The following is a 13280-nucleotide window of genomic DNA, read 5'->3' as shown; positions in this document are numbered from 1 at the left end:
GCAATTTGCCATTTCTTGAGAATGCCTTTCATGTGTCTCACATTCCTGCTGGCCTCCCAGCCCCACACCAGCCCATCCATGGACAGATGGGCAGCACATCTGTCTGTAGCAAGAACAGAATTTGCCTTCCCAAGGGGCATGGTGGGGAAAAGCTCAGTGCCTTTGGGCAGTGCTTTGGGCTGGAAGGGGGCTGCCAGCAGCTTTCAGCAACAAGGAGGTTCTCTGCTGTTTCCCTGGAATTAAGTGAGGCATCCATGGGATCGGGGATGCTGTTAAAGAGCCAGGGAGAAGGAGGGCTGAACTCAGGTCTCTCAGAGCAGAAAAGTGCATTTGTCTTACTTAGTCAGGAACTTTTTATCTCTTGATGAAACACCCACCAATGGCCAAACTTTTCATGGCTCACCTCTGGAACAGGCTGGAGTCCTCATCCCTGGGGGGATTTAAAAACATGTGGATGTGGCATTTGGGGACATAGTTTAGTGGTGGGCTTGGCAGTGATGGGGGAAAGGTTGGACTTGATCTTAAAGGTCTTTTCCAACCTAGAAAATGCTCTGATTCCATGAGAGGCTGGACAAAGCTCCATCTCCAGCACAGATCCTGAGTGGACCAGACCCATTAGGGTAGCAGAGATAAAAGCTCCCTGCAGGATTAAAGAACAGTCTCTCTCTCCAGCTGGATTTCCCATCTCTTACCATTCTGGCTGCCAGGTTCAAGAGCTGGTCCCAGAAGAGAAAACCAGGTGCCCCTCCTGTGCTTCCATGCCCCTCCTGTGCTTCCCTGTTTTCACCTGTCTCTGTCTCTGCCTTCATTTCCAGCAGAGATGCCCAGGGCTGTGAGATATCAGCAGAGCCTGGAGCTGAGACCTCCCATGGGCTCTCAGGTGCCTTCAAAGGAAGACTGAGGTGTTAAATGTCTCTGTTCCCCCCGGCTAGATCTGCATTCCCAGAGGGAGGTGCTGAGAAGCCTCCCTGTGGCAGGAGGTGACCACAACCTGCTTGTGGAAGTGACAGGGACATCAGAGAGAGCAGGGAGTGCCCCCATTGCTCCGTGGTCCCTCTGGGACACAGGGCTGCCAAGGGAGCCCTCCTCAGGCAGGCACCTGGAGATCACACTCCTGATGCCCAGAGGTTATCCCACCCTGAGTCCTACAGGTCCAGATCCAACTGCTCTTCTACCCCAAAACAGCCTCACCTCCCTCCCACTTCATAGTCAGAGCAGGGGTCACACCCAATCCTCTCCAGTCCCTGTATCCTGTGTCCAGCACCAGTTAGAGATCCCCAGGGAGGAAGAGAGGAGCAGGGATATTTATTTCAAGCAGGGATATTGCTTTCAATACTCACCACCTTCCCAGAGTTTGCAGCTTAGGGACATCCAGGCCTTTGAGGATTTAGTAGCCCTTGGTGGATTTTTCTGCCACAGACCTGATCCCTCATATTCCTGCAAAGCTTGCAGCCACCTGGCCCAAGTCCCCTCAGAAGCTGCTGCTGCTGGAGTTCCAATCTGGGTCACAAGAGCAGCAAAAGCAGGTGGCCCTAAGCTGGGGACAGGGGGTGGCACTGCCATGGCCATCCCAAACCATCTGCAGAGTCCGAGAGGTCACAGGCCAGCCCTGGCAGCTCAGCTCCCACAGATGACTCCAGGAAGGTGGGGTTCATGCTTCTAATGACATTGTCTCCTCTGTGCTCTTTCACTGCAGTTCCTCCAGATGACCCTGTCATTTTGGGGGGACCCATCATCAGCCTGAGAGCAGGAGACCCCCTGAACCTGACCTGCCATGCAGACAACGCCAAGCCAGCAGCCTCCATCATCTGGATGAGGAGGGGAGAAGTCATCAATGGAGCCACCTATTCCAAGGTGAGGCAGGATGGGGCTGGCACAAGGCCTGTGCTCGTGAAAGGGGTACCAGGCCTGACACTTGACACAACCCCAAACATTTGGGGCAGCACCCTCAGCTCTGCAGAGCTCAGACTCTCACCCTGCATCCCTTCCCAGTGGGGAGGCTGGGAGGAAAACAGCAGGACGCAAGTGAGAAGCCACAAACTGTCACCAAAATGGGCTCTGCTCTGAATTTGGCTTTTTGTACCTTCTCACAGATTGTAATCACCTGGTGTGGCCACTTCTCCCCCATTAATCCCACCTGGGTGTGGTGTTAATGTTGTGTACAGCAGCACTGACCCAGCCCTGGTTCTGGTTCTGCAGCAGAGCCTCTGGATCAAAGGGGTGGTTGCAGTGACATGTGTCTCCTCCTCCAACTGCAATTTTCCATGAAAAATTGTCAGGGTTCTTGGCATTTTTTTTAATTTAGACAGAAAGTCTTTATTGGGTCATGAAGAAAATAACCAAAGAGCAATCAGCAGCACACTGGGAATGGGACCCCAAATATTCTCCTGTTTTATGGGCTCCTGATGGCTGGTGAGCGTGAAAGATTCAATAACACTTGACAGTTTTAATGACATTTTCTAAACAGCAAAATTCAGAACCTAAAATGGGTCAGTTTGCAGCCAAAACTTCAAAGCGGGCAGTCAGAGCCATTCCTCAAGCTCCCAAAGATCTTTAATAAACATTTCATCCCCGGCTGCCACTGTGAAGCCTCCATCCAGCCTCATTCCAGCAATATCCTGATTTGCTGGGGACAGCAGAGGAGGCAGAACACCCTCCCTGCCTCCTCCCTCTCCTCCTCCTCCTCCTTGTTGTTGTGAGCTGCTTCCCTGAAGCCAGGGGTGAGCAGGGGGAACCTGCCCCATCTCCCTGCCTGCCGTGCCAGAGGCAGCACTAATTAGAGCCAGGGAGAACTGACCTCTCTCTCTCTCTCTCTCTCTCTCTCTCTCTCCCTCTCTCTCAAATGGAGTGGAATTAATTAAAATCCAGGCCGTCGATGTGCAGTTGTTCACAGCTTATCCCCCTCGCCCCCAGCCTTCCCTTCCAGGGCTGTCAGGCCCTGAGAAAACAAATTTGGAGCTCTCTTCCTTTCAGACCCACAAGCAGTGGGGAGCAGAGAAGGGGGAATGCCCATCTTTAAAATATTTCCAACAAAACACCCTTCCAAAGCAGAGTTTTCCAGGCTGCAGATCCATCTCCCACAGCACAGAGATCTCCATGGCATTTTAAGCAGTTGGCAGGGATGGGCTGGGAGGGGACCCCTGTTCTGAATGGAGGAAGCATCCTTCCCTCCTCCTGGAGTCAGGAAAACTTCTGTTTCTGAGACTGAACTGCATTTTCTCCTGACTTCCTGAAGGTTTCCATGAGGCCCTTCCATATTAAAAAAGAAAATCAGCCTTTAGACAAACTAGCAGACAATTTTAGACATTTTTTGAGTGGGAAGTTTAGGGTCTTAGAAACATTTTCCTTTTGAAGCTCCCTTTAAAATAGTTCCTCAATTTGCCTCTTTCTGCTTTTTCAAGAAAAGTGAAACCAAACCCAGCTTTCCTTCGATCCAGATATTCCAGCCAACCAAAAAGAATTCCTGTTTGGGTTACTGACTGCCTGAAACCATTCACACTGAGTGATAATTTCTTTGTTACTCTGAATTTCCAGTCCACCAACTGATCCATTTGCAGCCCCCTGAAATCCCAGCCAGGCAGCACAGAACAGCCACAGCTGACTGAAATCCCCCTCATCCCTATTGAAGGGGACAGGGAACGTTACAAGATCCTGCAGGATTTGGAGGTTAACCTCAAACAGGGGAAATTTTGCACAGACTTAGGGTTCACCTCAACCCCAGCACCAAAAATGGGGCGTTCCCCAAGGGAAGAGCACACGGGGTGACAATAAATCAAGGACAGGGCAGCATCCTACATTTGTGTCCAGAGGTGGGAACAGAGCTGGGGAAGGGGCTGGAGGACCAGGAGTGTCTGAGGGAGCTGTGGGGGCTCCGCCTGGAGAAGAAGAGGCTCAAGGGAACTTTCTGGCTCTCCACAACTCCTGACAGGAGGGGGAGCTGGGGGAGAAGTCGGGCTCAGTTCCCAGGGAACAGGGACAGGAGGAGAGGAAATGGCCTCAAATTGTGCCAGGGGATATTTAGATTGGATATTGAGAAAATTTCTTGACTGAAAAGGTATGCAGCCATTGGAACGGGCTCTCAGCATGGTGGTGGATTCCCCATCCCTGGAAGTGTTTCAAAAACCTGTGGATGTGGTGGAGAGGGATATGGTTTAGTGGGTGAGTGCTGTCAGTGCTGGGTAAATGGATGGACCCAGTCTCAGAGGGCTTTTCCAACCTTCATGACTCTGGGCTTCTGGGCTGATTGTGGTGACAGTTTCTCAGCATCATTCCTTGTCTCATGTGCTTGAGAGGCACAAACCTGTGTGCACGAAGGCTGTGCCACGATGACCCAGGGAAAGCATTAGTCTTGGAATCAAAGAATCATTTAGGTCAGAAAAGCCCTCCAAAATCAAGTCCAGTCATTCCCCCAGCTCTGCCAAGGCCACCACTAAACCATGTCCCCTAGTGCCACATGCACACAGCTTGCTGGCATCTGTTTATCTCTCAGCAAAGCCCTGTCTTACACTGTGAGGAACAAACTTGAAGGATGCTGACTTAGAAGGAGAAACTGCCTCGCAGGGTCCAAAATCCACAGTGGATAAACCAGAGAGAGGTCAGAGGTTGGAGAATGATTAAAAGACTGAAAACCACACAACATCTTGAGAGCTCTGAGGGCTCAGCTTATCAAAGTCAGGGTTACGGGGTGACGTGACCTCCTGTAAGAACTTGCAGGAGGATTAGGGGATAGTAAGGAAGCACTCCCAGGCTCCTATGCTCCCAAAAGAGGCACAGCAGAGCACCACAGCTGAAGTCCAGGGAAGAAGCACGGTGCCAAGGCTGAGCAGGTAGAGCTGGTAACCACCTGTCTTGGTTTGAAAAGCCAGGTGTCTGCTAAGGAAGGCAGGAGCCTCCCCTAAAATGGAAAATGTAAACCCCCTCCCTCCAAATTATTATAATTTGGAAATTAAGGGGCTCTCGGGAAAATATATGGGAATAGGAATAACAGTTCTTTATTAGGGAAGAAAATAAAAATAAAATAAAAAATGCAGTAATACAAAACAACACTGCCAGAGTCAGAGCAGGCCCTGGCACCTGTGGGTCAGGGTGGTGGCAGCAGTGCCATTCCATGGGGGCTCAGCCCTCCTGCAGTGCCAGCTGTGCTTCTGCAGGAGCAGGATCCTGGACAAGGCTGGAGTTTTCCTCTGAAGCTCCAGGGCTGGTGTGGATGGCCCTGGGCTTCCTCTGGGAATGCAGTGGGGCAGAAAGCTGCTCCTCTGGGAATGCAGTGGGGCAGAAAGCTGCTCCTCTGGGAATGCAGTGGGGCAGAAAGCTGCTCCTCTGGGAATGCAGTGGGGCAGAAAGCTGCTCCTCTGGGAATGCAGTGGGGCAGAAAGCTGCTCCTCTGGGAATGCAGTGGGGCAGACAGCTGCTCCTCTGGGAATGCAGTGGGCAAAGGCTGCTGTGCTGTTCCAAGGTCAGATTGGATCCAGGTAGGAATGCTTGGCTCCTCCCCTGGGCAGAGCCTCTCCCCCATGGGATGATGGAATTTTCTCAGCCATGCAGGGGCACTCACTGGCCATGAACAGGAGATAATTAATAATTAATAGCCCTTTAAGAGGAGATATCTCCTGGAGGTAGGATTGGCTGTGGGAGAAAGAAAACTGCCCAATGAACAGCAGAGAACTGCCCCACCTCTGACAGATGGCAAATAGAATACACAGCCCCATTTCCAACCTAAGACACCACCAGAGTTTAGATCTCTGGCCCCATCAGTGAACACCTGAGAGGTGATGATTTACCATAGGCTGGGCCAGACCACAGCAGCCAAGGATCCATGGCCAGGGTCTGTGCTGGCAGCTGGCATCACCTCATTGCTATGGGAGTGCCCAGGCAGCTTTTTGCACTCACCTGGCAGAAGATGACAGCAGGGTCACAAAGCCATTTGCCTCTGGCTCTCTCTTTGCTGGGGTGGTGGGTGAGGTGTCTCACTGGAGCCTTCCTCCCTGGCCTAGGCACAGCTCGGCTGCAGGGAAGCAGATGGGAGTTAAGAGCCCAATTCCCAGGGAAATGCAGTGAAATTTGTCTTTGTTATTCTCCCTAAGGCTTTTGGCAGATTCCAGCCAGAGGAACTGTTAGTGCAGGAAGCTGCTTGGCTGAGAAGCTCTTATTGAGCCTGGGGATGGGGAAAGGGCCCCTTCTCCAGCAGGAAAGTCCTTTCTGTCAGATTATGCCCTTTTCTGACCCAGAGATGGGACAACTGAGAGGCATTTTAAAAACTTTCATTCCATTTTCAGTCCCATGTGAAGGGTGAAACAATACAGATGTTATAATTCACACCATTAAAATCAGAAGCCAACTATTTCCTAATTACAATACACTATAAGTGTTTCTTGGCCTATCAGCTTTAGCCACACCATGCTGTAAATGCCTTAAAGCCAATCATCTAAAATTACCTCTCATAGGTCCTATTACAATGCATCTTTCATAGTTCTATTTCTCCAGAGTATCCAGTCTTATTTGCAAGGCCATCTTTTGAAACTTGTTTCTCGTTCCATTTCTCTCTCAACAATATCTGTCCTATTCCATGGCATTTCTAAATCAGCATTTCTTGTCTCAAGGTCTGTATATAGATGCACACCGTGTGAGCCTTCTGTCAGGCTTTGAGAGTTTTCTACAAATCCATTTCCACTTTCCTCATCCCTGTTTCCCCCTGGCAGACACTCCTCCGTGACGGCAAGAGGGAGAGCATCATGAGCACCCTGTTCATCGCCCCCTCCGACATTGAGAACGGGGAGAGCATCGTGTGCCGTGCCACCAACAAAGCCATTCCCAGCGGGAAGGAGACTTCTGTCACCATCGACATCCAGCGTGAGTACACAGCTGGCTGAGCCACCTCTGGCTGCTGGGACACCCCGGCCTCTCTGCCCTCTCCATCACTGCCCCCAGCACTCTGACTCCAGGCAGGAGCAGCACGCTGCGACTGGGGGTTTCTCTTTACTGGGATTTACTGGTGTATCAAGAGTGAAGTCACAGCCGGGAGATTTCATGATCCCTGAGCTCCCTGAGGAGCACCCACACTACAGAGATATCCTGCTTCCCGTGTGTCTGTGGATCTGAGCAAAGCAGCACCAGCTGCCGTGCTCTGGGTGGCCCAACTGTGCCCTGATTCAGGCCCTCGGGGGTCTTTGGAGCAGGGATGGATCCCAAAGGGTTTTGGGTGAGCAAGCAATATCTCTGAGCATGGCCAGTAGCAGAGAGAAGTCCCGTTAAGATTTCTGGTGCAGAATCTCGTGTTTCCAGACTTACAGGCAGTGCAGTGATACATTTTTTGTGAGACACCTGATCGGGACAGTGTCCCTCGCATGACACAAAGCCAGCACCAGTCACCACCTCAGGGGACAGGGCTGTGGTCAGAGCTGTACCATTGACCCTTTACTGTAAAGCCACAGAGTAAAATCTGCCATTTTCCAAAATTCACATTTCAGAGGCCTCTTCCCTCCTCCTCCACAGCAGCCATTGCTCTTGGGCTCCTCCTAACCCCTTCCAGCCACGCTCCATTCACACACCCAGTTCCTGCAGCTGTATTTACCCATGACTTGCAAAAGCAGGATGTTCAATATTAGCATGCCAGCTGCTTTCCAGAGACCAATTAAAACTGGCAAACTCAACTGAACAAACTCAAGCGCAGCAGAAAATTCACCATTTAAGACTTCCAGCTTTTGCTGCCGGAAGATTACCAGGCTCTTGGGTTGCTGGCTGCATGTCCTGACAGAACTGGGCAGATAAAATGAGATAATAGCTTGGGTTATTTCACAGCCAGCAAACAGCTACAATAGCTGGAGACACACTCACACGAACAACGTGGAGCAGAGACATCATTACACCGGGGCAGTACAGTGCGGGCTGGAGACGTGAGCTGAATCCCCGAGTCACATGGAATCTGCTTGGGAAAGAGAAAAACCCGATAAAGAACACCAATTTTCACTCTGAGCTATTAAATACGCCATGCTGTGAATATAATAACAGTAATATTCTACCCAGCTATTAAAAGTATGTTGTTCTTAATGGTGGCTAATGAGGATATCAATTTTCCGAAGCTGGATGGGTGATGAGATAGAAAAATAATAAGATGGATTAACCAAACTGAGGTGGGATGGATTTTGACCTGGATGCAAAAGCCTGCTCTAGCTGCATCTAGTAACAGAATCACAGAATCAGTAAGGTTGGAAAAGACCTCTAAGATCATCAAGTGCAACTATTAACCCAGCTTTAGCTCATGAGGTTTCACTCCCAGCCTTGTAGACAACCAGCTGCATTCACTTTGCAAAGAGCTAAAAGTGTTTTTCCTAAGCAAAAAATATCTGGACCACTCATTTTTCCCTAGGGAATTATTCTGAGAAGTCCTGCTCATGGGTCTTCTTCCAATATCTAGCAGAGAAGCAGCACCTCAGGGAGAGAAAGAAGTGGTTTCTGCAAGAATAAGGAAAAGCAGGCAGCAGCTGTTGGCTGGGGAGCTCTTCCCAGCCTGGCAGGAGCTGCAGCATCCCCCTGGACCCTGCACTCTCCACCTCCAGCACTGGAGGTGAATTCACACCATAGCAAACATCACCCAGCTGTGTGGTTTGAGAGATGGCCTTGCAAAAGGATCCCAGGGAACCAAAAATAATCCTTCCCAGGAAGCAGCAGCCTGGCAAATCACTCCTACTGCTTTCTTCCACTTTCTTCTGCAACTCAAAAGAACATCAGCAATGCTCACAGGCAGCAGAGGAACACGAGGATGGAGGTTATCCCCAGGAAGGGTGTGTGCATGGTGGCAGAGATTAGCTCTTTCAGCTGATGGAAAATTGAAGTTGGGGTCCCATCAGTCTCATGCCTGACCATGATAGCAGCAATGAAAAAGCTGAGTCATAAAACCCTCCCCTCCCAAATATATAAAAAAGGGGGTTGGCAGAAAGAGCTGGAAAAAACCCCAGTGCAGGGTCTGTAATGGAAACACTAAGCAGCTCCAGCTGGAACATCTGTTCAATGTGATTTCCGTTCCACCAGCCACATCAAAGTCAGCCCCCTGTGAGTTACGCGTTGAACATCACAAGTGGGATTAAAATCATGTTTAATAGTTTTATATGCCATAAACTATTTATGCTGCAGGAGCCCAGTGGCTCCATGGAAAAGCACACCCAGCGTGCCGGGATGGGGAGGAGCAGGGCTATTGCTTATCCAAAGCCATTGCTCCAAGCCCCTGCACACATATGTGCAGTTGCTCATTTTTACACCTTTTTTTGTCACAGCAAGAAGGGATTTGGCTGCATCTGTATGTTTTTGCAGGAGGTGGGAGGAGGAGAAGGAAAGTGGAGGGTGATGAGGGGCACATCGCTGTGCTGGAGGGTCTCCTGCTGTGTTTATCCTTGGAGCTTTGCAGTGTTTGATTCCCTTTTGTGCTTCCCGCTGGGGAGTGGAAAGCCCAGGGCTGAAGTGGCGCCTTAGCCTTAGTGAAGAGGTTTGGAAGGGCTTGCTTGTCCACAGGGGAGAGGAGCACGGAGAGGGATGTGCACCTGGCAGGGCAAGTGCCAGCACAGTGCCTGCAGCCCGTGGGGCTCAGCCCGCGGCCATTCCGGAGGTGCTGAGTGGGAACAGTGGGAGCTGGGGGGTTTGCCAAGGCGCCTCCCGGGCTGCAGGGCTGCTGAGGAGTGATGCTGGCCCCGGTGCCCGTCCCGGTGCCACTCCCCGTGCGACGTGGCACCTGCACCGGCGCTCACACCCTCTCCCCCCGCCGCCTGTGGGCTGGCTCTATCTCATTCCATCATTCAAATTCATTACAAGAAGCCAGGCAGGAATTATAATTGTAACTGAGTGGAATTACATCCTGATGAGTTACAATTTGTGTCTTTTTTCCCTTTAAAATGCCCCGAAACACAGTGACACACACAGCCCACGCTATCCACAGCACCCACAATACTCGAAAGCCCAATCCCATTTCTGAAAGGCGAGATCAAAGACTTTAATTCATTTCCTTTGCTTTTTTTTTTTTTTTTTTGTCTTTTTAATTTTATTTTTTTTATTATTTTGAGTGCAGGAGGGAGCCGGGCTCATTTTATTACAAAGAGGTTCCTCTCTGTAAATCGTAGGCACAGCTCCTAACCCATCAAACAATGGGGAAGCTACTAAAGAGAAGTGTGATTCATACTTAACAAAGGAAGGTGATTAGCTGTTGTTGTCTAACAATAGGGAAGTGTCAGGATGCCTGGGAATGAATTAGGAGCCCGCTATACATCTCTGGGCTGCTGTGTCAGGGAAGCTCATTTATATTCCCAACTGCGCCCATCTTTATTGTCATTTGAATTGCACATTTTAAAATGAAATTAGGGTAAATTGAAAATACCTATAATTTCCCCGTCATAATTTCCCATCAGGAAGGCAGGTGGCTTTGCACACAACAAAGCCAGGCTCCGGCTGGGTAAATACCACGGGGCGGAGACGAAGGAGGCTCTGGAGCGCTGCGGGGACTCCGCCTTTCCTTCTCCCCTCCCGCCCAGCCAAGGTCACTGCCGGGGCCACCTCCGACCCTCCGCTGCTGCCCCCGAGCTGCTGCCCTTGCTCCTCGCAGGGCTGCAATGACCCGGGCTTGCTTTGGAGGCAGTTCCCACACCCGTATGCCCAGTTGGAGCCCACAGCCTCCAGCAAAGGCACTGGGCAGTCACTCCAGCAGGACCCTGAGCTGGGTGTGCTGGGGGGAGAGGCCAGCAGGGAAACTTCCATCCCTGCTAAACCAGGGACACTCCAGAGCTTGGCTGGGGCCGTGGCTCCACAGCATCCCCACAGGAACTCGAGCACTGGGGGTGTCCAGCCCCACAGCGCTGACCCCACACCCAGCCCAGGGCTCTGCGATGCCCCAGCACACCTGAGGCCAAGGGAGGTGCCCTGGACCAGGAGGTACCACCCAGCTTCTCTGCCCCCCTGCCCTGTCACCTGCAGCCTTTCCCCGTTCTCCAGCTGGGAAGGACATTGCTGGAACACCTGGAAGAGGAGAGAGGCAGCAGGGAAAGGTGAGCACATAACATGTCCTGTTTTAGGATGTGTTTTTGCATATGTGTAGCAGACTCCCACCTCAAGGGCAGGAGAGCCCCTCAGCTGGGTCAATGAGCCCCAACACCCTCTGCCGTGGGACAGCTGGTTCTTCAGGCACCAAGAAAACCCTCCACAAGGCCAAGTCTTTCTATTTTTTGCCCTCAAATAAAGTCCCATGCTTAAAACCTAAAGCTGAAGGCCTCAGTCATCACGAAAAATTAAAACAACTGGATATTCTTCATCTGAACATTTCACCCATTTCCCGCTTGCTTTTATCGGTTCTTTCCTAAATTTTATTTGATGCTAAAGCATTTAGATGCTTCTCATGTGAAAAGGAGAGAAACTGAGGAGCATTTGGAAGACTGGAGCAGCCTGTGACACCAGTAAGGCCTTGGCAGAGATGATTAGGCTGATGAAAGAGCAGAAATGCCACTTTAAAGTTAGAGGATAGACAAAAGATCATTGTTATACAGCGAGATATTAAACTGGAGTGTCTCAAAGCAGACGAGTTTATGTCCTTAAATGAGAATCAGAGCCAGCAGTCACATTTTCCAAGTGAAATGTTACATCAAATGGTGTCTGTGGCTCCTCTTCCTGTCTTATTCACTGAAGCCCTTCAAGAGAAGAGCAGCGTTCGTGGCATCAGCCTGTCTGACAAACCTTATATGGCTTTAAACTGAAAAATGGCTTCCCATTGCCAGAGGACAGGGTTAGATGAGATCTCAGGAAGAGATTCTCCCCTGTGAGGGTGATGAGACCCTGGCACAGGTTGTCCAGAGAAGCTGGAAGTGTTCAAGGCCAGGTTGGACGGGACTTTAAGCAACTTGGTCTAGTGGAAGGTGTCCCTGGCCATGGTAGGGGGTGGAACTGGATGATCTTTAAGGTCCCTTCCAAGCCAAGCCATTCTGGGGTTCAGCACCAAGGAGTCTCAGTGCTTCTGCCGGGCTTTCTTACAGCCAAGTTTTGCTTTGCAGCCTGAGAAGCTGGCAGGCAGCAGGCAGGGATGCTGCAGCTCTCCTGGGTTGCTCATGGGCCTGTCTCTCTTTCAGACCCGCCCCTGGTGAACCTGTCCGTGGAGCCGCAGCCGGTGCTGGAGGACAACACTGTGAAGTTCCACTGCTCTGCCAAGGCCAACCCTGCTGTCACCCAGTACAGGTAAGGCGGCACTCCTGGCACTCCTGCCACTCCTGGCACCTCAGTCCAGCCCTCTGCTGAGAGCATCTTGCCTTCCCCTTGCAGCGCTTCCCCTCCAGGTGACCCAAAAGAGCTCAGCACCTCTGGCTGTGGTTTCTGGTGGCCCTTCCAGCTCCTCCCGTGTTTCTCACCGCTTGGTGCTCACTGTGGCTCGTCCCCACAGCCTCTGCTGCCCCTGTATGCGCTGGCTGGAGCCAGCCCCACTCCCTGCTGTGCCAGGGTCCTTGTCCCCACTCTGGTGGCTCCCTGGTGCTGCCCTGGCCTTGATGACGCTGTTGCACGTTGAGAGGCTCCTCTTCTGCCACTCGCCGGTGTCTGCCGCATTCTACAGCTTCTCAGTCAGGGATTCATTGGCACCTGGAGCGGATTAAGGGGCCTGGCACTGAGCTGGTGGAGCCATCTGTTTGGGGGCATCACGAGCAAAGCACGCCGAGTGAAAAGTCTGTTATGGGAGAATTCCTCTCCTTCTTTTGCACACTCTTTTATAATTTCAACAAAGCAGCTCTATCGCCATCTCCATGTAACCCTTATGCAACCACCATAAGCCTCTCTGTGTCCAACACGGTGGAGCTGAGCTCGGGAGGGGCCAGAGCAGAGGTGCAGGTGCCAGAGATGTGAGGGGACACAGGGGATGGGATCTCCTTGAGTGAGCCATTCTCCCTGAGTGGGGGGGGGTCACATCTGCTAGCCACAGTCTGCAGTGCCCCTGCACTGGCCACGCTGAGCTCGGAGCAGGCCACAGGTGGTTGAGGAGATCTGGAGCAGGAGGAAAGGTGCTGCTTGTTGCTGAGGGAGGTCTTCCATGCAGGAAGTGCATGGGGTCCCTGCCAGCCCTGAGCCTCCCTGAGTCCTCTCTTCTCTCTGGTGACCAGGGAAAGGATCTGAAGGAACAGCTGGAGCTGGGCCAGGGGAGATTTAGGTTGGATTTCAGGAAAAGGTTCTTCCCCCAGAGGGTGCTGGGCACTGCCCAGGCTCCCCAGGGAATGGGCACGGCCCCGAGGCTGCCAGAGCTCCAGAAGCCTTTGGACAGCGCTGCCAGG

The 13280-nt window shown here is 51.6% G+C and overlaps 1 protein-coding gene across 4 annotated transcripts in view; it reads left to right on the top strand.

Moving 5' to 3' along the window:
* The window catches only part of KIRREL3 (kirre like nephrin family adhesion molecule 3), a 368214-nt gene that overhangs the window by 306650 nt on the left and 48284 nt on the right, over positions 1-13280 (top strand). For all 4 annotated transcript variants that reach the window (XM_053996902.1, XM_053996900.1, XM_053996903.1 and 1 more), the window contains 3 exons: positions 1697-1854; positions 6699-6849; positions 12096-12201. In XM_053996902.1, the coding sequence (XP_053852877.1) occupies positions 1697-1854; positions 6699-6849; positions 12096-12201 (415 nt within the window). The remainder of the gene's footprint in view (positions 1-1696; positions 1855-6698; positions 6850-12095; positions 12202-13280) is intronic.

The sequence above is a fragment of the Vidua macroura genome, chromosome 22 (assembly GCF_024509145.1).
Source record: "Vidua macroura isolate BioBank_ID:100142 chromosome 22, ASM2450914v1, whole genome shotgun sequence".
In the NCBI taxonomy this organism is placed as follows: domain Eukaryota; kingdom Metazoa; phylum Chordata; class Aves; order Passeriformes; family Viduidae; genus Vidua; species Vidua macroura.
Note: the sequence above shows the minus strand (reverse complement) of the source record. Positions and strands in the feature narration are given on the sequence as shown.